The sequence below is a fragment of the Herpailurus yagouaroundi genome, unplaced genomic scaffold, assembly GCF_014898765.1.
Source record: "Herpailurus yagouaroundi ecotype Mexico unplaced genomic scaffold, PumYag 183, whole genome shotgun sequence".
NCBI classification, from domain to species: domain Eukaryota; kingdom Metazoa; phylum Chordata; class Mammalia; order Carnivora; family Felidae; genus Herpailurus; species Herpailurus yagouaroundi.
Genome location: NW_024412414.1, coordinates 1,851,682 through 1,875,540, shown reverse-complemented (window position 1 = coordinate 1,875,540; position 23,859 = coordinate 1,851,682). Strand labels below are relative to the sequence as shown.

Sequence of the window (23,859 nt, the reverse complement as noted above, 5' to 3'; positions counted from 1 at the left end):
CTGCTAATTCTGAAGAATTGTCAGATCACTTAAATGTCTAGAAATAATTAACATCAATTTTTAGAAATAATCTTCTTTTTAAAATCACCGGCCAATCTTTACCAACTGCATAAAAAATAAATATTACCAATCTTTTCATGCCATTAGAGAAATACAAATTAAAAACCCCAATGCAATACCACTCACAAACTAGAATGGCTAAATTTAAAAATGATGACAACACCAAATATTGATGAGGATGTGAAGAAACTAAAATTTAAAATTTTCATACACTGCTGACAGAAATGCAAAATGGCACAGTCACTTTGTAAGTTAAACATGCATCGTGATAAATATATACGTGGTCTTCATTTCAGGTTCCTGGCACAGAGCTCCTGAAACCCTTGGATTTCTGGAGTGTGTGCTAGTTGGATGACTAGTAGCCCCAGGATAGCTTTAGGATAGATGCAGAGTGCCAGAAAGACCAAGGCTCAATTAGAGGAGTGGAACTTTCATCCCCACCTCTCAACCTCCCGGAAAGGGAGAGGTTTTGGAAATGAGGTAATCACCAATGGCCAGTGATTTAACCAACTGTACATGCATAATGAAGCTGCCACAAAACTCCCCTAAATGACACGGTTCAGAGAGCTTCCACGTTGGTGGACACTATGTGTTGGGAGGGTGGTGTACCTAGAGAGACACGAAAGCTGTGCATCACCAAACCTCCCCATCTACCTTGCCCTAGGCAGCTGTTGTACTTTGGTGGTCCTGAATTGTATCCTTTATAATAAACCAATAAATGTAAGTAAAGTGCCTTTCTGGGTTCTGTGAGCCATTCTAGTAAATAACCAAACCTGAACAAGGAGTTGTAGAATAAATAGTTGGTTGGTCAGAAGCACAGGTGGGAACCTGAGACTTCCAACTGACATCTGAAGTGGAACCAAGTCCTTTAACAGTGAGATCTACATTAACTCTAACGAGTTACTGTCAGAATTTAATTGAATTGTAGGACACCCAGTTGGTGTCAGAACTGGTTGTCAGCGTGGGGAAAAAAAAAAAACATACATTGGGCGTCAAAAGTGTTTTTGAGTTAAAACAAGGCAGACACATTTACCATATGAATCAGAGAAATGAAAACATTAAGTCCTACATACAAAAGTTTATAGCAGTTTTATTAATAATAGCGAGAAAATGGAAATAATCCAAATGTCCATCAACCAGGGAACAAATAAACAAATAGATACACATCAGAATACTACTCAGCAAGGAAAAGGCATGATGCAACAACTAATTCTCCAAAGCAGTATGCTAAATGAAAGAAGCCAAACACAAAAGACTACATACTGTATAATACCACTTATAATAAATTCTAGAAAAGGCAAAACAATAGTAATAGAAAGTAGATCAGTGGTAGCCAGAGGCCAAGGATTAGAGAAAATAGGACAGACTACAGCAAAGAGGCATAAGAAATCAGGGCGGGGTGATGGAAATGTTCCACATCATGACTACTGTTTTATGACCACACCTTTTTAAAACTAATCAACTGTATATTTAAAATTGGTGGGTTTTCATGGACACCTCACTGGCTCAGTCAGAAGAGTGTGCAACTCTTCATCTCAGGGTCATGAGTTCGAGCCCCACATTGGGTATAGAGATTACTTAAATAAGTAAAAACAAAACAAAACTTAAAAAAAAATAATTGGTGGATTTTCATAAAAATTCTAGAAGGTAGTAATTTCTCTGACATCAGTGGGAGTAACATTTTTTTAGGTATGTCTCCTGAGGCAAGGGAAACAAAAGCAAAAACAAACTATTGGGACACTTCATCAAAACAAAAAACTTCTGCATAGCAAAGGAAACAATCAACAAAAAACTAAAAGACAATCTACTGAATGGGAAATGACATATCAGTAAAGGGTTAGTATCCAAAATATCTGTAAAGAACTTATATAACTCAATACCAAAAATACAAATAATCCAATTAACAATGCAAAGACATGAACAGACATTTCTCTAAAGAAGACATATAGATGGCCAATAGACACATGGAAAGATGCTCAACATCATTCATCATCAGGGAAATGCAAATCAAAGCCACAATGAGATATCACCTCACACCTGTCAGAATGTCTAAAATCAAAAACACTAAAGAATTGGTGAGAATGTGGAGAAAAAGGAACTCTTGTTTACTGTTGGTAGAAATACAAATTGGTGCAGCCACTGTGGAAAACAGTAGAGGTTCCTCAAGAAATTAATAATAGAACCACAACGGCATCCAGTAATTGCACTACTGGGTATTTACCCAAAGAATACAAAAAACACTAATTTGAATACATATATGCACCTGTATATTTACTGCAGCATTATTTACAATAGCCATATTATGAAAGCAATCCAAGTAACCAATGACAGATGAATGGACAAAGAAAATATGGTACATATACACAATGGAATACTATTCAGTCATTAAATATTGTATCATTTCATTCACATGTGGAATTTAAGAAACAAGATGAATGATTAAAGGGAAAAAAAAGGACAAACCAAAAGAACACTCGTAACCATAGACAACAAACAGATGGTTACCAGAGGGGAGGTGGGTAGGGAGTGTTGAATGAAACAGATGAAGGGGATTAAGAGTATATTTATCTTGATGAGTAGTATTAATATATGGAATTGTTGAAATGACTATATTGTACACCTGAAACTAACACTATACTGTTAACTACACAGGGATTAAAATAAAACAATGAAGTAAAATCGGTGGATTTTTCTGTAAATACATGTATTAAAGAAACAATTATTAAAAATGTTCCCCCCCGGCTCTCTATGAAGTTTTCTAAAGCAATATAAACACACACAATATGCTTTACTTACAATTTTTTTCTTTTTTTTTTTTTGAGAGTGGGGGGAGGGTGCACATGAAAGGGCAGAGGGGCATGGCGGGGTAGAGAGAGAGATCCACACCCAATGCAGGTCTCAATCTTGACCCTGAGCTAAGATCATGACCTGAGCCAAAATCAAGAGTCAGATGCTTAAGTGACTGAGCCACTCAGGCGCCCCTAATTTTTAACATAAAAGTCTATCTATAATCACAGAATCACGAGTAAAAAAAAAAAAATTTCTTAGTGTTCTCTGGTACAGATTAAGACAAATTATATAGTTGCACTGTTAGTTATTGTCAACTAGATTGTATAATCAATGACCAAATGTCCTTTTTATTTCAAAGATAACTATTATGGGGGCGCCTGGGTGGCTAAGTAGGTTAAGCGTCTGACTTGGGCTAAGGCCATGATCTCATGGTTCAGTTCATGAATTCGAGCCCCGCTTCAGATTCTATGTCTCCCTCTCTCTCTGACCCTCCCCCGCTCACACTCTCTCTCAAAAATAAACATTAAAAAAAAAAAGGTAACTATTATGCACATAAATTTATATTATTTTCCTCATTTATACCTTTAATTTTAATGATGTGAATCATTATTCTGATGATTGCTATTCTGGTGAATATGTTATTCAGACAGGCTTAACTTCTTAAAATGATCTACTGTCTATTACTCATTTGTTTCTAATGTCACATTTAGATGGAGAGGTTTAAAGGTTCTAGATTCAATATTTATATTTCCAGGCTAAATATTCAGTAAAATAAATTTACCTGTGCCAGAAGCAGACACAGTATAAAAGTGAGACTGATTAATCATTAAAACTTAAGGAATACATAAAAATAAATCCAAAACACAGCAAGATGGTGACTTACAGGGCAGACCTGGCCCACAAATATGTTCAGTTTGGCTTCTATACTAACAGGTTAAAAATCAGGAAATGACTAAACTCATTTTCAAATTTCTCAAATCAGAAGACCTGGCAAGACTGGGCTCACAGTCCCAAATCACAACCATCAGCTAAAGCTAAGAAGACATTGCCCCTTTAGACAGGACTTGTACTCTCCACTTTGTCCTAGCCCCATAACATGACTTCACTCATTGTTACTACCTGCCTGGCTACATGTACCCAAGTTTTCAAACCTTACCAGAACTATTTCTACTATGTGCCTTAACTAAGTTATTTTCATAAAACTAAGTTTTACGAAAAGAGCTCCCCCTAAATTTGTTAAGCCTAGTTCTCCCATCCAGGTAAACCTAAAAAACCTGTTTATTAAGAGTAAATTATAAGAATGCATGCACTTTATGACAGAATGCAAAATGTATACTGAATGCTGATGATGTGGCACAGTATATGAAAATTATAACCAATTTGGTATATTCCCATGCTAAGCAGACAAACCCAGATTCTAGAACTTTCTTGCCTTCATTAATGTAAGAAAGTCAATTCATGTGCAAAACCAAAACGAGAATCATGTTTGCTCCTCTACCATAAAACTGAGCCCTTAACACACAAAAGGCACATGAAAGATACTGAAGGTTTTAGCAAAAGGGTAAAATAAACAGAACATAGCAATATGTTAGGAAGCAAATAGGAATATAATTATAGGGATCCATTCATTAGCTAGAATATTATTCATCCCATGTATTTAATGAGAAAAAAAACTATTTTTTACCACAACTTTGAGGTCCTTGCTATCTCTTTTTAGCTACCAAAAAGAAGTTTGGAGAGTCTTACATATAAAGAACAGTAAGTTAACAGAAAAAGGAAATCTGGCAGACTTACCCGCTCTATAGTTGCCTCATCCCCTGGCAGACATGCAGCAGCAGCAGCACAAGCTATTTCCATCATAGCAGAGCTGGTTGGAGCATCAGTTGTAGATGAAGACCTGGGTCGGCCCGACTGCATAACAGTTGCCATCTCCTGGCCAGATTTCCTGTTGATCTGGGGGCTTCCCTTTGGGGCCTCTGGCTTGCCCCGCCTACTATGTAAGCTTGTCCCTCTCTTCATCTTGGGTGGCACTCGAATCTGCTGCAGGACACGATTCAGAGCTGTGGGGTGGGTGGGGACACCATCAATCTCAGCACATGCGTTCTGGCTTTCCAGATCCATTTCAGGTTCTGGATCTGCCTGAATTTGTTGCACATCGTGTGGAGACACTGATGACCTCCTGCGCTGGTGCTGGAAGAGATGCTTCAAGCCTTGGCCAATCACATTAATGTTCTCCAAAGCATTGTGGGTCATTTTAGACAGCTTCTGTTCTGATTCTGTCTGCTTTCTGGCCTCGGCATCTTGGGATTTGCCTCCAGGATCAGGGTCCTCATATAACTGTTCACTGCCCGAAGGCTCCATCAGTAGATTTAATATGCTTATTTGCAAACTCAAAAAATTTTAAACACACCAAGACTGTCAAATTAGGTAGGCATTTGCTTCAACAGTAACTACACATGCAGCTGTGAGACGGAGGCTTCATGCCTATCTAATGCTTAAAAAAAAAAAAAGAAGAAAAGCAAAGAAAGAAAGAAAAGAGCATCTTATTACAAGTCCATGCAGAATTTTCAGTGTTAAAGAAAAAAACATGCCACTAGCCAAACAGGCAATATCATTAAGCAATCTTTAATCAGAAGATTAAAAGACAGTTTTCTAGATAATGGGTAATGATTATTTTCTAGAATAGGAAAAAAGCTAAAAATAAGTACACAGCAAACGAAAATAGCAATGTTAAAAAAAAAAAATCCCTACAGGTTTCAACATATGAAGAACTGAATACCAGAGGAGTCATCTTGGAATGGAAACCATAATAATAGTTACAGAACAGCCATTACTTGGGAAATCAAGAAGGAACAGACCATTCATACGTACAGTCTAGATAAGGCAATTTAATTCCTCTCAGTCACAACCACAGTTAATTGTCCATATGCTGAAACTCACCAAAGTAAATTCAAAGAATAATAGTGAGAAGTGGACATCCCAATCTAACTGTGGATTTTAATGGAAAAGAGAAATTTCTTGTTACCAATCATATTCATCAGTCACTGGTAAACAGGGGTGTTTATTGAGAAGAAAATGGAAACAAAAATCTTGCAAGTTGAATTCTCCGCTGAACACAAAGGACCATCTGGCACCACATGAGGAAATGATCCAGGCAGAATCTGTCTCTACAGAAACTAGAGCTTTGCCCTGTACCAACTATCAAGAAGAGAGCTTCAGAGTCACTCCAGAGGTGGGGAACAAGAAGCAAGACAGTTTACATTTCAAATGGACAAGTGTTGAACAGCTGGGAGTTGGTCCCCACCCCCACCCTACCCTATGAAAAAGAGATTCAAAGAAATCCCTTTCTTTGAATAGTGTCATCTCTGACAGAAGCTTCTCACATATCCACACAAATTAAAAGCAACGAAGTAACACAGTAACTGGATAGACGGAAGAGTAGAGAAAAAGAAAGGTTAAAATGCAATCACACACCAACATTAAATGCAGGAAATTAAAAGGAAGCTGAAACTAAGAGATGTAAAGTCAGCAAAACTGCCATGGTTATGGAAATCACATGCAAAAAAAAAAAAGGAAAGGAGATGGTAGGGATGAGATTTAATGGAAAGAAACAGTACTTCTGTATTGAGGTTCTGCAAATATATAAGTTTGTATTAATGCACAGAACCTGAGGACAAAATATGATATAGGATGTTCTTTTTTTCCCTATTTTCCCTCAATTTTTTGTTCAACGAGCTTTAAAACTCCCTACACTACCAAGTACTTTGAACAGCCTAAGTCACTACTAGTAAGGCCCTATGGGGGTCATGTTCTGGGGATATGGAGACTTCTTGCCACCAAGTAGCAATCTAGAAGGCATAAACTAGCTGGAATGTAAGAGTTAACTGTGAACTAAAGGATACTAGAGTTCAGAGGGGTAGGAATGCAAACCCTCTAGTTTTCTTCTTGGTAACTACTCTCAGAAGGAAGACCTTCTTACCGTGTATATGGCACTGTCATTGTGGCTCTGCTGTCCATATTCTTTCATACTTATTTACTCATCTCCTGACCTCTTCATGACTTAGAGGCATAAACATCACGACAGACTTAAAGACATTTATCTCTCACCAGTACCTTCCCACTTTCTAAATACCACAAAATTCTTTGCTCCTAAATTAGGCAAATGAGTAGCAGTCATGAGAACAGGAAATTTCACTGCTTTTTGCTTAAACTCTTTGTGGTCATGCTGAAATCCTGCCATACCACGGGGGCCTCTTGCCCTTTTCCTGATTGCACATTGCTTTTGTTTTTCCTCTTCCCATTGAGGGAGCTCAGAATGAAACCCTTAATCCTTATTAGTTAATGACTGTCTTGGCCTTTACTGGAGTTTTCTGGGGCTCCTTGAGGGCAAAAATATTGCCAATATTGCCAGTAGTACATATATTTAATTATACTCACCTTCACTCATGAGTTTGTGGAGCACACTAATAGTTATTGAATTATTTCCACCCTACAAAGCATTGAGCCCCTCAGAGAAGAAGGGCTATGTAACCAAGATACTCCAGTAACTAATCTGGGCAATTGAGACCCTGAGAAGATGGGAAGATGTGAAAGCAGCAGACTAATAAGGTAGTAATTTACCTTTCTCCTTATTTGTACTCCATTAGCTAAATAATACAACTGATTTTTTTGTTGTATCTGGAAGCAAAAGATAGAAGTTTCTCCCATGAGAGTAAAAGATACCACAATAAAGGAATGGTGTCAAAGTTAGCTGGAAAACCAAATAAATAATGTACTTTACTTGTCCTATATGTAAAGATGTTACCTGTAAACCTGTTTCTTTGGGCAGTGTTATAAGCTAATCAAATGGCCATCTGATAATTAAAAAAAAAGGGGGGGAAACATAATACATTTTTAACATAACTTCATTTGAGATTTCACTAGCATCTGTACATCATCTTTATTTTCAAACAACTGGAAATGATGACTGATTACAAATAAAAAAATAACAGCATTCCTAAGAAAACCTAGAAACAGAGTGTCAATTTCCAAGCCAAAGCTTGCACAGGCTATCTATACAGCTGCAAAGGTTATATACTACAACAGTAATAAATTCTGGGATTTCTAAAGGCAAGACATACCTTAATCATACTAAGCAGAGGCCTATTTAGCATGGAACCCTAAAAAACCAAAATTAAGCTTTAAACATCAAGTTCTAATATAAGAATTTTTAAAAACAACCTGTTGCACTGACTCTAAAATGTACTAGTATTTATACTTGTATCTATTATCTGCATTACTGCTGTGATAACAATACAAACAAAAAATATGGTCAAAATTTTGAAGCTTGTTAAAATTTTCTGTAGGTCAACAGAAAATCTTTAAGGTTACCTTTTGATATACACCAAATATGATGGAAGGTCAAATACTGTGTCCAAAATACCAAAGACAGTGATGGTATACTGCTGACAGTAAGAATGCAAGCACTAAACAAATTCAATAATGTCAAAATTTTTTAGGACTCCTTTATTTTCTCCTTTAAGACAGTAAATTCAAATGAGTAACCCTGCTCAGTTTATAAAACTCTCCAAACAATATACTGAGATGCCTGGTTTAACACAAGTTCAATCATAAAGTATCATAACATAGAAATGTTGGCTTCACTTTTATTCACTCAGCTTCTCTGAAAAGTAAAGTTTTTATAAGTAAACCAGAAGAAGTAAAGAAAGAGAAAAGGGAGTAGAAGGATGTAAGGAAAAAGAGGGGAAAGAATACAAAGTAAGGAAAAGAGAAGGAAAAGGTAGCTATCTACAGACCAGGTATTTCAGAGAACTTTGTTAAATTCTCCGAAATTTTAACAATTTTTCTAGAAAGACATAATACACCATTACTTCACATTCAAGAAACAATCTACTCTGAATTAAAATCAGAAATAAGTTTAAAAGTTATGTTTTAAAACTCTGGCAAATGTTTAGGAGGGTGCTCTGGAAAACCATTCAAATTATATATAAATTATCTTTATTTCTTTTTTTCTTTACTTTTTTTTTCTTTTCTGATAGATATGGTGACCAAAGCTTTTTGGCTTGGCTATCAACCAAGTTATTTCACTAACCATAAAGAGTTGTATACTTGCCTTTATCACTCTTCTTCAAGCACTTCTAAGGTGTACAGGAATCCTTTCAGGAAAAGCTGAAAGTGAACATTAAGAATTACAAAGTGAAAAACTTAGATGGGTAGCTTATCTATTACATATACACAGAAAAAAACTGAGTTTATATGTTTATGTTAATATTTATCTTTCACTGGTAGGAGTAGGGTAATTTTTTCTAATATTTTTCAGTGTCTTCTAATTTTTCACAAATGTTATGAAGAAAAATTATAATCAACAAAGAAGATATTTTTGAAAAAAGTGCTAACTTGTTAGTACTTAAGGAAGTGCACATGTAATAAATAGCAATGAATATTTTTACACTCTCCTACTGAATTAGGAATGGCTATTAATTTTAAACTTAAAATGAAATACAAAGCAAGCACATAAAGACAATTTTATAAGCAAATATTTTTTCAAGTAGTTCGCAATTCTAGATCTGTAATATTGCATTCAAAGCTAACTCTTAAAAACTGTATCTACCATGTACAATTGAGAATCAAGATGCACGAAAATTGAAATTTTTGTGGAAAACGACCTTCTGACAGCCATTACCAGAGAAACTATTTAATTAAACAAGTATTGGGGGAGCATTTGTTTTATGCTCAGCATTATACAGACCAAGTGAAAGCATATTACCCTGCCCTTGAGGAACTCACAATCTGGGACGGAAAGTCAGATTCACGTACTTAAAACAAAAGGAAACTAGCACAAAACCATATTATTAAGCTAAAATGTGTGAAGAAAACTGCAATTAATATTAGAAGATCAGTTAAGAACAGATTTGTTCAGGAAAGCTTCATGAAACTTTTAACTGAGCTTTGAAGGATGAGAAAATGGATGAATAAGCAGGAAGATATGGACCAAGATTTCCATCTAGAAGAGCAGTAAACACAATATGTTTGGGGGCCAGTAAAGATGCTAGATGACTCTACTGGTCTATATACATTCCTAAGGCAACTGAAGAATGGGGTAGCTCGTGGGTAGATGTGAGAGAGGACTTCCTATCACATAGTCTTTTGTACCTTTTGAATTCTGTGCCTTACGACTATTATTACATATTGAAAAATAAACATTTTTAAAAAGGAAGGAATCACATGTTTTAATCTCTGGGGTAAACATTTAAAAAGTAGTAAAATAATACATAATTACTATGATAATAGAAAGGAAATACAAATTAAAATGCCCAAATGAATGCAAAAAGGAGGGTAGATCACAGAACAAGTAGAACTTTATATAAAAGCAAAACATAAGGTGTCAAATAGAAGCTCAAATATTCCAGTAACTACACTAATATAATCAGACCAAAAGACAAAAATTATTGCACTAATAAAGAACAAAACTCAACTATTATGGTGTTCACAAAAATCACTCCTAAAATAAAAAGAAAACAGTTAAAAATAGGGGCGCCTGGGTGGCTCAGTCAGTTGAGCATCAGACTTCGGCTCAGGTCATAATTTCACGGCCTGTGAGTTCAAGCCCTGCACTGGGCTCTGTGCTAACAGCTCAGAGGCTGGAGCCTGTTTTGGATTCTGTGCCTCCCCCTCTCTCTGCCCCTCCTCCGCTCCCACTCCGTCTCTGTCTCTCTCAAAAATAAACAAACATTTAAAAAAAGGCGGGGAGGCACCTGGTTGGCTCAGTTGGTTAAGCGCCTGACTCTTGGTTTCAGCTCAAGTCACAATCTCACAGTTTCATGAGTTTGAGTCCCACTTCGGTCTTGGGATTCTTTCTCCCTCCCTCCCTCCCTCTCTCTCTCTTTCTCTCTCTGCCCCTCCCCTGCTCACACTGTCTTGGTCTCTCTCAAAAATAAATAAACTTAAAAAAAAAAAAGAAAAAAACAGTTAAAAAGTATAGGAAGGTCATACAGACATAAACTAAAAGAAAGCCTCTCTAGCCATATTAATAGTACTCAAAGTAGACTTTAATGCAAAAAGCATTTATAGGTGTATAATTCATAGAATTCAAGTATAACTCATGAGTAAGATATAACAATTTAAGATTCATATGCACGTAATAACATAGCCTTCAAATATATAAAGTGAAAGTTGGAAAAATTACAAATAGTGAAAAATATCCATAATCATAATGGGGAAACTTTTAACAACTCTGAGTAGCTGACCAATGACTCAGAAAGAGATTAGAAAAGGATAAAAATATAGATTTGAATAGCATGATTAACCAGACCTACACTACCCAATAACTGAAGAATAAATACTCTATCAAGCACAGAGATCTTTTACCAAAATTGATCATATGCTGAGCCCTAAGGTAAGTCTCACAAATTACTCTGTGACCACAGTGTGGATTCCTAATGTTCAGAGAGTGAAAAGAATCACACTCTTCCTACCCAAACCCCATTTTCTCTTGATCTAACCTCTAGCAATACAGCAGAGATGGGAAGTTGGGCCACATGGGTGAAGGCGGGAAGGAAATACAGGCTTCCAGTTATGGAATAAGTCATGGAAATAAAAGGCACAGCATAAGGATACAGTCAATGTAACAAAGTAATATCGATGTAAAGACACAGATGGTAGTTATACTTGAGGTGAATGAACATAGCATAATGCATAAGCTTGTCATATCACTAAGCTGTATACCTGAAACTAATGTAACACTGTTATGTCAACTATACTCAAAAAAACATACATACATAAATTTTTAAAATACAGCAGGGATAGAGCAACACAGAGGCTGGACAAATAACCCAAAACCCGGAAAAAGGGAAAGCTTTCTCTCCAACTAAAGGAAATATAGTCCCAAGAGCATGGGAGAATTCCATTGCAGTTAGGAGGATTTAAAATATAATTTTGACAAACTGCTTAAGACTGAATGTGGGCTAACATGAGGCTGGAAAGCCCCTGGGGGCTGCAATCATAAGAGTTCTCACCCTGATGTACGCTTTTTTCCAGGAACTTCAAAAGAATCTCTAATGCAGGGGCGTAGATCTGAGAATATGCAGAAAAAGCTCCTCATCCTTGCCCTCACCCATACCTATGGAGCTTGAAGAGTAGAATAGCCAATGCCAATCAGCCGAGATCTATTTCCCCCATCTCCCTATGGAACAAAAGGCTTAATCTGCAAAGAAAAATTCATCAACTACCCAGAGGACACTGGTAGAATCCCACTAGAGCTGAAGGAAAGAAAAAGAGACTGAGGATACTGACACACAATTTTCACTCTCTGTAAAGTAACAATAACCTTAATGCAGGGTGAGAGAGGTTTGAAAAACCTTAACTTTAAAAACCTTACGTTTTAGGGGTAACTGGGTGGCTCAATCGGTTAAGCAAATGACTTTGGCTCAGGTCATGATCTCCTGGTTGGTGACTTAAAGCCCCAAGTCAGGATCTGTGCTGAGAGCTCAGAGCCTGGAGACGGCTTCAGATCCTGTGTCTCCCTCTCTCTCGCCCTCCCCCACTCATACTCTCTTTCTCTCAAAAATAAACATGAAAAAAATTTTTTAATTAAAAAAATTTTAATAAAAAAATAAGTAAAATCCTTAGGTTTTAAAAATTAATCTAGACACTGCAGGTGGGTAAAAAGAAAGAAGAGGAGAAATTCTACCCAAGGAAGTGGAATGTAAAGTTTTGTGAAGCCCACATCTACAAGACCCAGATTCTAACATCTGCCTAAATCTGAGGCTTAACAGACCATCAAGAATTCCTCTTATCCTCCATTACCACACTAACAAGCTCCAAATAAAAATAACAGTGGAATATAGCTGCAAGAGACAGGCTCTGAGAAACAGTATAGAGGGAAAATCCAAAGCTAAGCATGGAGATAAGGGACGCTAGGAGACAAAGGACACTAGAAAAACTTGAAGTCTCTGGGTTCCCATGGCAAGAACAAATATCAACTCTGGTAACCATGGCAATAATAAACTTCAAATATAGCCCAACCCCTAACAAATTAACACAAATTCCACCTTAAATGAGAGCAGAAAAAGGGATGCCTGGGTGGCTTAAGTGAGCATCTGGACTCTTGATTTTGGCTCAGGCCATGATGCCAGGGTCTAGCAGAAATTTGCAGTCTTCTTCAAGCATATAAAATATTTACTTCAGCATCTCCTATCCTATACAATATGTTCAGCTTTCAACAAAAAAATTATGAAGTATGCCAAAAACACAGCTTGAAGAAACAAAGCAATCATCAGAACTAGATTCAGATATAACAGATTTTGGACCTAGAAGGGAATTTATAAATTCAGAGACATGGAAATTATAAGAAAGGATCAAGTGGAAATTCTAGAAATAAAAACAGTAACAAAGAACAAAAGTTTATTAGTAGACTTGAAACAGCCGAAAAAAGAATCAGTGAACTTGAAGATAAGCTAACAGAAATTACCCAAATTGAAAAGTAAAGAAGAAAAAACAGTAGGAAAATAAAACACGAGAGAACATCTGAGAACTGTGGGAAAATCAAACAATGTAACATACACATACTTAGAATGGCAGGAGACAGAAAGAATGGAGAAGAAGTATTAGAATGCCCAAGAACTAAGCAAAATTAGTGACAAGGCACCAAACTACAGACTTAAGAAGCTCCAAAAACAAATAAGATAAATATATCCTCCCCCACCAAAATACACATGCCTGGGCCTATCATATTTAAATTGCTGAAAGGCAAAGACAAAATCTTGAAGTTAGCAAGAGAGGGGAAAACATATTGCATACAGAGGAACAAAAATAAGGATTATAATAAAGTTTGTCAGAAACGTTGCCAAGTAAGAAGACAATGGAGTGACAACTTAAAAATGTTGAAAGAAAAAAACTGCCCAGCCAGTACTCTCTATCAAGTAAAAATATTCTTCATAAGGAGAAATAAAGACTCTCTCAGACAAACAAAAACAAAGAATTCATTGCCAGCAGACCCACCATACAAGAAATATTAAAGGAAATTCTTCAGGCAGAATGGATACAGGTGAAAAGCTTGGATCTACCCAAAAAATGAATAAACGAAAGTACAATAAAGTCTTTCCTCTTTCGGATATTTTAAAAAAATTTTTTAACGTTTATTCATTTGTGAGAGATGGAGAGAGACAGAGCATAAGTGGTGGAGGGGCAGAGAGAGAGGGAAACACAGAATCAGTAGCAGGCTCCAGGCTCTGAGCTGTCAGCAAAGAGCCTGATGTGAGGCTTGAACCCACGGGCCACGAGATCATGATCTGAGCTGAAGTCAGACGCTTAACTGACTGAGCCACCCTGGCACCCCTCTCTTTCAGATTTTTAATTACTCTAAAATACAATTGTTTGGAGCAGTGAACAACGTACTGGTTATTTATAGCATATGTAATAAAATATATTAACAACAGTGACAGTGAAAGAAAGAATTAGGAACATAAAATATTAAGATACATGCACTACATGTGAAGTGGTATAATTCGAAGGTATACTAAAATTATTTTAAAACATATACTGTAAATCCAAAGACAACAACTAAAAACCATTTTAGGTGAGTATAAATAAGTCAACAGGGAGGATATAATACTAATAAAAAGCTCAATTCACACTACAGAAGGCAAAGGAAAAAAGAAATGCAACAAATATAAACAGCTAGCAAGATGGTAAGTTTTAATCTAATTATTACTAAATAGTTATTAATAATAACTAATTAATAATTAATTACTTTAATAATATGGTCTAAAAAAACACAGTTAAAAGACAAATTGTTAGACTGGATGAAAAAGCATGATCAAGCTAAAAGCCATCTACAAAAAGTCCACTAAATATAAAGATTAAGGAGCGCCTGGGTGGCCAGTCGGTTAAGCATCCAACTTTGGATCAGGTCCTGATCTCATGGTTCATGAGTTCGAGCCCCATGTCAGGCTCTGTGCTGACAGCTCAGAACCTGGAGCCTGCTTCAGATTCTGTGTCTCCTTCTCTCTCTGCCCTCCCCCACTCACACTCTGTCTCTCTCTCTCTCTCAAAAATAAATAGACATTAAAAAAAAACTTTTTTTTAATATATAAAGATTTAGATAGGAAAAGGTAAAACAATAGAAAAAGATACCATACACTCACCAAAAGAAACTACAGCCAAATCAATTTCAAAGCAGACTTCAGAATCAGAAAGACTGTCTAGGATAAGAAGGCCACTACATAATGATAAATGGGTCAATTCTCCAAGAAGAATGTAACAATCATAAATACATATGTACTCTAAAATAAGAGCTTTAGGGGCACCTTGGTGACTCAGTCAGTTGAGCATCCATCCGACTCTTGATTTCAGCTCAGGTCATGGTCCTGGGGTGGTGGGATTGAGCGCCAAACTGAATTCCATGCTAAGCATGGAGCCTGTTTGCATTGGTGTCTCTCTCTCCCCCCCCCCCCCCCCCCTGCCTTCGGCCCATTTCCCTCACTTGTGGGGTCGCCCTGGAATTAAAAAAAAAAAAAAAAAAAAAAAAAAAACCATTAAAATAAGAACTTTAAAATACATGAGGCAAAAACTGATGGATCTAACAAGAGAAACAGACAAATCTACAATTACAGTTAAAGAGTTTTGGGGTGCCTGATGGCTCAATTAGGTGAACATCTAGCCCTGCATTGGGCTCCACACTAAGCTTGAAGCCTACTTGGGATTCTTTCTCTCTCTCTTCTCCTCTCCCCTAACTCTCTCTAAAATAAAATAAAATAAAATAAAATAAAAATAAAATAAAATAAAATTAAATTAAATTAAATTAAAATAAAATAAAATAAAATAAATAAAATAAATAAAATAAATAAAATAAATAAATAAATAAATAAATAAATAAGACTTTCAACTCAGTAACTGTTAAAACAAGTAGGCAGAAAATCAGGAAGGAGACCTCAATAGTACTACCACCTAACTTACATGACATTTGCAAAACACTTTACCCAATAACTGGTAAATATACATTCTTTTCAAGTGCACTTGGAACACTCACAAAGACGTATTATATTCTGGGCCATAAAATAAATCTCAACACTATTTTTTTGTGCTCACTTCGGAAGCACATATACTAAAATTGGACCGATACAGAGATTATCATGGCTCCTGTGCAAGGGTGACACGCAAATTCGTAAAGCATTCAGTATTTTTACAAAACAGAAGAGACTCATAAATATGGAGAACAAACTGAGGGTTACTGGAGGGGTTGCGGGAGGGGGGATGGGCTAAATGGGTAAGGGGTACTAAGGAATCTACTCCAGAAGTCATGGTTGCACTATATGCTAACTAATTTGGATGTAAATTTTAAAAAATAAAAAATAAAATTTAAAAAAATAAAATATTGTTTTTTATGATGTAAAGTACACTCTCAGATCACAATGAAATTACATTAAAATCAATTAGCAAAACATCTGGGAAAGTTGCCCCAAATACTTGGATATTAAACAATATACTCCTAAATAACCCATGGGTAAAAGAGGAAGCCTAGAAAAAAACAGAAACATTTTCAAATAAGTGAAAATGGAACATCAAAACTTGTGGGATGTTAAAACAGTGCCCAGAGAAAAATTTATAGTTTTAAATGCATATACAGTAAAACCCTGGATTGCGAGTAACTTGCTCTGTGAGTGTTCTGCAAGACGAGCAAACATTTCTAATAAATTTTAACTTAATGAGTGATGTCTTGTAATACAAGTAGTATGTGACACCGAACATCACATGATTACATGATCACAACTGAGCCAATGGTTCTTCTCTCTCCCGCTGTCTCTCTCTGCAGGATTGTGGATGATTGTCTCCCATGCTCAGATGCTCCGTCTCAGGCCGCAGCGTTTGGCAGAAATCAGGGTTTTTCAGAAGGTTGGAAGGTACCCACAACTGGCACTAGTGTATTTTTTTGTCACTTCAAAGCACCTATAGACAGTCCTTTGCTTTTCCATACAAGAGTAAGCTTAGGAATGCTTTGCTTCATTCTAGGTCAGGCTGCCTGCAGACATAGACCCTTTCCTCTGCTGCCTTGTTGCCAGTTACATTAAATACAGTATCTGACAGCAGTTTATTAATACTGTACTGTAGTCAACATCTTTGTGAGTGTATACAATGGCCCCCATGCAGAAAAAGATTCCATTGGGCCAAAAGATAGCAGTGATTCCATTAGTGATAGTGAACCCTCCTCCTCTCACACCAGTCAGGAAGGTTTTCAAAGGTAAGTGCAGGCTAATTTATTTTTCTTTATATTTTGTATTTTCTCTACTATTTTATATTATATTACAGTATTGTAATCATTTTTATATGAATATTTTTGGGTTGTAGAATGAATCATCTGAGTTTCCATTATTTCTTATGGGGAAATTCACTTTGATACACAAGAGCGCTGGATTACAAGCATGTCTCCGTGATGAATTATGTTCACAAACCAAGGTTTTACTGTATTAAAAAAGACCTAAAATCAATAATTTAAGCTTCTACTTTAAGAAACTTAGAAGATCAAATTAAATCTAAATCAAAGTGAAAGTGAAAGAAAAAATAATAAAAATTAGGGCAGAAATCAATGAAACTGAGAACAGAAACACAATGGAGAAAAATAAATGAAAGCAAAAGCTGGTTCTTTGAAAAATCAATAAAATTAATGAACTAGTTGTAGCCAGGCTAACCAAGAAATGGGAAAGACACAAATTACCACTAACTGGAGTAAAAGAGAGGGGACATTAACACTGACACAACAGATATTAAAAGGGTAATAAATACAACAAACCCCTCTATGCCCATAATTTTGATAGCTTACATGAAATGAACCAATTCCTTCAAAGGTGACACAAACTACAAAACCTATACAAGGAGAAATAGATAACCTGGATAACTCTGTATCTAAATAAAGTGAATTTGTAGTAGTAACCCCTCAAAAAAAGGGAAACTCCAGACCCAGATGGTTTTACTGATTAATTCTACCAACTATTTCAGGAAGAAATAATGATTCTGCAAAATCTCACAGAAGAAGGAACATTTCATTTCCTGAGGCCAACATTACTCTAATACTAAAATAAAACAAAGACATTACCAAAAAAAAAAAAAATTACAGATCAATACTCTTAAGTGAACATATATATATATGAAAACCAAAAAAAAATATTAGCCCCAGGGATGATGCAAAGCTGACTCAACACTAAAAAAAGCAATCAATGTTAATTCACAGTATCAGACTAAGTAAGAAAGCTGTATGATCATAACAGATACAGAAAAGGCATTGAAGTAAATTCAACATTTATGACAAATACTCTCAAAAAAATTAAGAGAAGGGAAATCCCTTAGCCTAATACAGACTATCTATGAAAAATCTACAAACATTTAGAAAAATAACATAGGTGGAAATAACATTGCCATGAATTTTAGGAGTGAATGAAGATACAGGAATATACATGCAGAATGTGGACTACTTGTCATTTAGCATCCACACAGAGCTTATATTAGGCATGAATATATATACAGAAAATGTTTGAAACTTACAAATCCTATAATGCAGATGGAGGAATAAATTCACTAGGTTTTGGGTTTATTTTTTAAACTTCATTTTCAGGAACGTACAAATCAAATCCAGGGTTTGCATTGGTAGTTTTTACCTTGTCTTTCTGCCTCTCCCCTCTTCTCTTACCATTCCTGAAAGGTATCCACAAGAACATCCTTGGTTCATTCTGCTTTAGTTCTAATACAACTTGTGAACTTATAACCACCTGCATCTTTTGATCTGCATCCCAAAATCTGGTCTAAGAAGGAAACTGATGAAGAAGTGAATCCTCTACTTTAGCATTCTGACTTAACTCATGAACTAATAAAAATGAAAGCTCTTAACCGTCAAAATACTCCCTTCTTTGATGACACCTATGATCTGAAAATTAGACCCCTTTTTATTCTGAAGACATAGCCTGGTCCCCACAGAAAAGAAAAATGGAGAGAGGGGAGGATATATATGAGGCTAGTTATTCAGCATACGTAAAGGATAGCTGTTTTAAAAACAAGCCTAGATTATGAATCACAGTGCATTAAGAATGCTCTAGAACTCCTATATGGGTCAGGTCTTAAATCCCATTTTGTGTTGTGTGTGGGTTAAAGATGTACAAATAAGCAAGTACGAAACATAGAAAACCCATATTAATAGAAGAAAAAAAGGAGAGAGAATATCTTGATGAAAAAGTATAGATAATCTATAATTAATCTGTCTACAGATATTCCCACCAACTCCCAAAAAGATTACTCTTTACTCCCATGGGTAATTACAATCTCAAGAAGAAGGGGAGGAAAGGAAAGATATCTGGGTTTTCTAAGAAGCCTATAATCCTCAAATACTTTTTGAAATAAAGATGCACAAGTAAATACTATAAAGTATAAACCAGGTATCTATTATCAAAAGTGAATAGTTAATAACCAATAAAGGGAATGAGGCAAATCCTTCCAAATGAAGCTGAAAGAGGGAGCATTTAATCACCTAGTTAAGCAGTTTTGACAAGGGTTCTCAGAAGAGGCCAGAGAAATGTCCCCGAAGAGTCTAAGAATGTACAATGGCAAGAGTCCTGAAAAGGCAGGGAAAATATCTTGAAAAACCTTCAAAAGAAAAACATCATGTGACCTGTGAGGAAAGGTGGGGGCGGGGTGGGGTGGGGCGGGAAGGTCGGTGTCTCCCAAATACTTCAGTGTAAGGGCAGGCAAAAGGGGGGAAAAAGTTTTCTCGTGTATGTTCTTTTCAAACTAATAAAATTCTTTAAGTTTCCTCCTATGGCAATTCTCTCTCTCTCTCCAAACATATCCAAAAGAAACTTAAATATCATATACTTCAAGCTATTTTTCATTTTTCATCACATACAACAACTAATGCTTTGAATGATGTCAGCTACATCATACTTGGTTTTACAAGGGACTTCCTTCTGAGACCCAAGCATAGAAAGGACTATCAAAATAAAATTCCTGACTTTGAACAGCAGAGGAATAAGTAACAGAATAAATGAACCAACTGAAGACAATTCCTATTAAAATCATTGAAAATCAAGAAAGAGCCAAAATAGATTCTACAAACCTTCTGGTACAATACATTTATACATTAAATCTTGAAAAACTTTATCTTTTTTAAAAAATCCTAATTTCAAATTTCTTACATCAAGTATTCACAATTTGTCATTTGAAAGAAACAGGAAAAAAACACGATAATCATATAACATGTTACATTTCAATACACCCTGAGTATGTCAAATTTTGTTCACCTGCCCCAAAGCTAATCCTAAATCTCTCCAGAATAAATAAATGAACACAAAGTTTAGAAATAAAATCTAATCATGTTTTTCAGATTTTAAAAACGTCTCCAATTTATGCTCTTTCTCCTTCACTGTAAGTCATTTGAGATGGTTTCAATGGTAACACATACCTTATGCATTGCTACACTGAAAATTTATTCAACCGTTCTATTCTTGAAGTCATTATTTCTTCCCATGCTTCTATTTTGTAAGGGGCAACATTTTTCAGCCACCTCCTAAGGGAAGTCGTGATTCAGCAACATCTTTTCCCAACCCAGTCATTCACACTCAAAACAAAATTTTCTGTTGACCTCCACGTTTCATACAGCACTACTGACCAAATGAATAGGTAAGAAACTCAAGAGTTAATAAAGAAATGAGAAAGACACATTAAGTTCAATAGACATTTATCACTTTGAATAATGCCTTCTCCTCAGTCATAAATACAGTTTTATCAAACTTGCTTGTGTATACTCTGTAAATATGGCCAAAGAAAGAGAACCTTACAAAGAACAGGTAGGTACAGTGACTTCTTAAGCTGTTTAGTCAATGAATGAACATACAAACATGAAAATGTAAAATACTAAGAAACAGTGTCACATTAAAGCAAGAAGCAGGGTCAATGAAAGAATGTCTGGTGATTCAGGGATTCCTTTCACAGACTGTATTTTATCTCAGCTTTCTTCTCACTGCCTGACTTTAAAAAAATATTATATGCTCACAAAAATGTTTACAAATCTCTAGCACTTTCAATTCTAAGAAACTGTTTCTCCTAATGAAGAATACTTCCAAAAGAATGATTTTCCTAAAAGGGGTCACATGTGTTTATGTATCTGTATGTTATTAAACAGATTCTCCAGGGCTAATGGACATTCAAAGGGATGTTTCTTTTTTAAATCCTGGACAAGACTGTCTTATTAACAATGAGAGAAATTCAGCAGTGTTAAGACCCTGATCTTTGGAGTGAGCCAGTTATTTAAAGACACTTACTAGCTGTTTATCTTTCTGTAAAATCTTAAATGTTAAGTCTCCGTTCCCTCATTGGTAAAATGGCAATGAGACCTACTTCCTAGAGTTGTGAGAATTATATAAAATAATGCACAGAACATATTTTTCACAGTCCCTGGAATTGTTCCCTAATGATATCTACTAATAACAATAGAAAGAATAAAAGAAAAATAAAAAATAAAAACTCAGAGCTCTCTCCTTTTCCTGTAATAATTACATTACCCTCACTCCCTCCCCAGCATTTCTCCTTGCCCTCAACCCAACAATAAGAAACTACACAAGTAAATTAGAAATACCTAAATATGATAACCAAAAAGTTACAAATTAAGAATTGTAAGTTTCTGATTCACCACATACCAATTATATTTCCATAATCTTTATTCTATTTCACATCTCACTAATACCTTAACCAGATAAAATTCAACTCTGGCAATTGAATTCTCTTTTTAATCTAAAAAGTATTTATATATTCAGTGAACTACAGAAGTCAGTCTTCAAGAATGTTCAGGAAAACAGGAATAGTATTTTCAGTAGTGAGTGTAGAACATTCTAAATGCTCAAAACATTATTTAAATTTATTTAGTTATTTTGGAGAGAGAGAGAGAGAGAGAGAGAGAGAGAGAGAGAGAGAGATTGAGCAGGTGAGGGGCAGACAGAGAGGGAGAGAATCCCAAGCAGGCTCCGCACTGTCAGTGAGGAGCCCGACTCAGGGTTCAAACTCACAAAACATGAGATCATGACCTGAGCCGAAATCAAGAGTTGGACACTTAACAGACTGAGCCACCCATGCGCCCCCAGGCGCTTCTATTCTGTTAGGTTTTAGCAATATAATCAAAAAGTACCAAGTTCTTACCAAGTGTGCCAGGACTCGTAAAGTCCAGTAAAACACAGCACAGAAACTAAAAAAACCTAACATGAAAAGAACAATGTTATAATAAGAACAAAAATAATTGACAGGCCTCAAATGATTTATCTGCTAAGCATTATATTTGAAAGCATGGAAGAAATGAATATCATGTTACTAACTCCACCATTCTGCTAGTCCATTACAGCTTTAGGGTATAACAGATATAAAATAAACTGCACCTATTTAACATGTACAATTTGATAAGTTAACAAAACATTTATATCCATAAAACCGTCAACATAATCAAGATAACAGACATTTCCATCAGTCCCAAAAGTTTGTTCATGCCCACTGTGTAATCTTGTCTCTCCTACCCTCCTCTCCTGTCAACTATCTTCTGTGATTACAGAGAGTTTTCTAGAACTTAAATATAGTATATCTGCTTTATTTTATTTATAAGTCTGACTTCTTTCATTTAGCCTAATTATTTGAAGAGCCATCCACGTTGTTAAGTATCAGTAATTCTTTCCTTTTAACTGCTCAGCAGTTAAAAGAGAGGGAGACATACAACCCAAAGCAGGCTCCAGGCTCTGAGATGTCAGCACAGAGCCCAACAAGGGGCTTAAACTCATGAACCACGAGGTCATGACCTGAGCCAAAGTCAGACACTTAACCAACTGAGTCAACCAGTGCCCCTATATTTTTTTATTTGAGAGAGAGAGAGCATATATTAGAGCAGAGGGAGGCACAGAGAGAGAGACAGAAAACCTCAAGCAGGCTCCACATTCAGCACAGAGCCCAACATGGGGCTTGATCCCACAGCCCTGGGATCATGACCTGAGCCAAAACCAGGAGTTGGATGCTCAACTGCTTGAGCCACCCAGGTGCCACCATATTGCTTTCATTTCTCTTGGATAAATACTTAAGAAGTGAAATGGGTGGGTCATATGGTAAGTTTACACTTAAATTTTAGAGTAACTGCCCAGCTGTTCCAGTTCACATTCCCAACAGCATATAAGAATTCTACTTGGTCTGCATTCTTACTAACACCGGACCAATCTTTATAATTATAGCCATTCTAGTATAACAGTACATTATTATGGTTTTAGTTAACACTTTTCTAATGATTTATGAAGTTAAGCATCTTTGCACATGCATATTAGGCATCCGTTTATCTTCTTTGATGAACTTTCTATTCAAGTTTTTGTAAGGTTTTTTGCCCTTTTTTTACAAGGTTGTTTGTCTTATTGCGTTGCGAGAGTTCTTTATATACTCTGGATACATATCCTCTGTCAAATACGTTTTGCAAATATTTTCTCCCAGTCTGAGGGCATGCCTTTTCATTTGTTTTTTATTTATTTTTTAGTGAGCTATATCCGACAAACAACATTATATTAGGTTCAGGTATACAACATAATGATTTGATGTAAGTATATTTTGCAAAATGATAACCATAACATATCACCTCACACAGTTACAAATGTCTTTTTCATTTCCTTAACAGTGAATTTCAAAGACAAAAAGATTAGGGGCGCCTGGGTGGCTCAGTTGGTTGAGGGGCCAACTCTTGGTTTCTGCTCAGGCAATGATCTCACAATTTGTGGGTTCGAGCCCTTCATCAGGCTCTGCGCTAGCAGAGCAAAGCCTGCTTGGGATTCTGTCTCCCTCTCTCTCTCTCTCTCTCAAAATAAATAAATTTTTTTAAAAAAAATACTCAAAAAGATTTTAAATTTGAGGACATCCAATTTAGTAATTTTCCCCCTTCATGCTTTTTGTGTCTTAAAAACCCTTGCTAGCCCAAGTTCATTAAGATTTTCTCTGGTACTGAAAGACAAATACCATATG

At 35.9% G+C, this 23,859-nt stretch overlaps 1 protein-coding gene and 1 non-coding gene across 5 annotated transcripts in view; one reads left to right on the top strand and one right to left on the bottom strand.

Annotated features, from left to right (window-relative positions):
* Positions 1-23,859, bottom strand: part of TMCC1 (transmembrane and coiled-coil domain family 1) — a 249,274-nt gene that overhangs the window by 187,862 nt on the left and 37,553 nt on the right. For 2 of the 4 annotated variants that reach the window (XM_040491903.1, XM_040491904.1), the window contains exons 2-3: positions 8,963-9,018; positions 4,645-4,910 (exon numbers count right to left, since the gene is read on the bottom strand). In XM_040491903.1, coding sequence (XP_040347837.1) covers positions 4,645-4,869 — 225 coding nt within the window. In that variant the 5' untranslated portion in view covers positions 4,870-4,910; positions 8,963-9,018. Of the gene's footprint in view, positions 1-4,644; positions 5,345-7,970; positions 7,988-8,962; positions 9,019-23,859 lie in introns of those variants that run through there. The other 2 variants (XM_040491901.1, XM_040491902.1) reach the window with 2 other exon arrangements.
* On the top strand, positions 15,929-16,032 carry LOC121041400 (U6 spliceosomal RNA). The gene has a single exon (XR_005795720.1). It is a non-coding gene; the product is annotated as a U6 spliceosomal RNA (small nuclear RNA).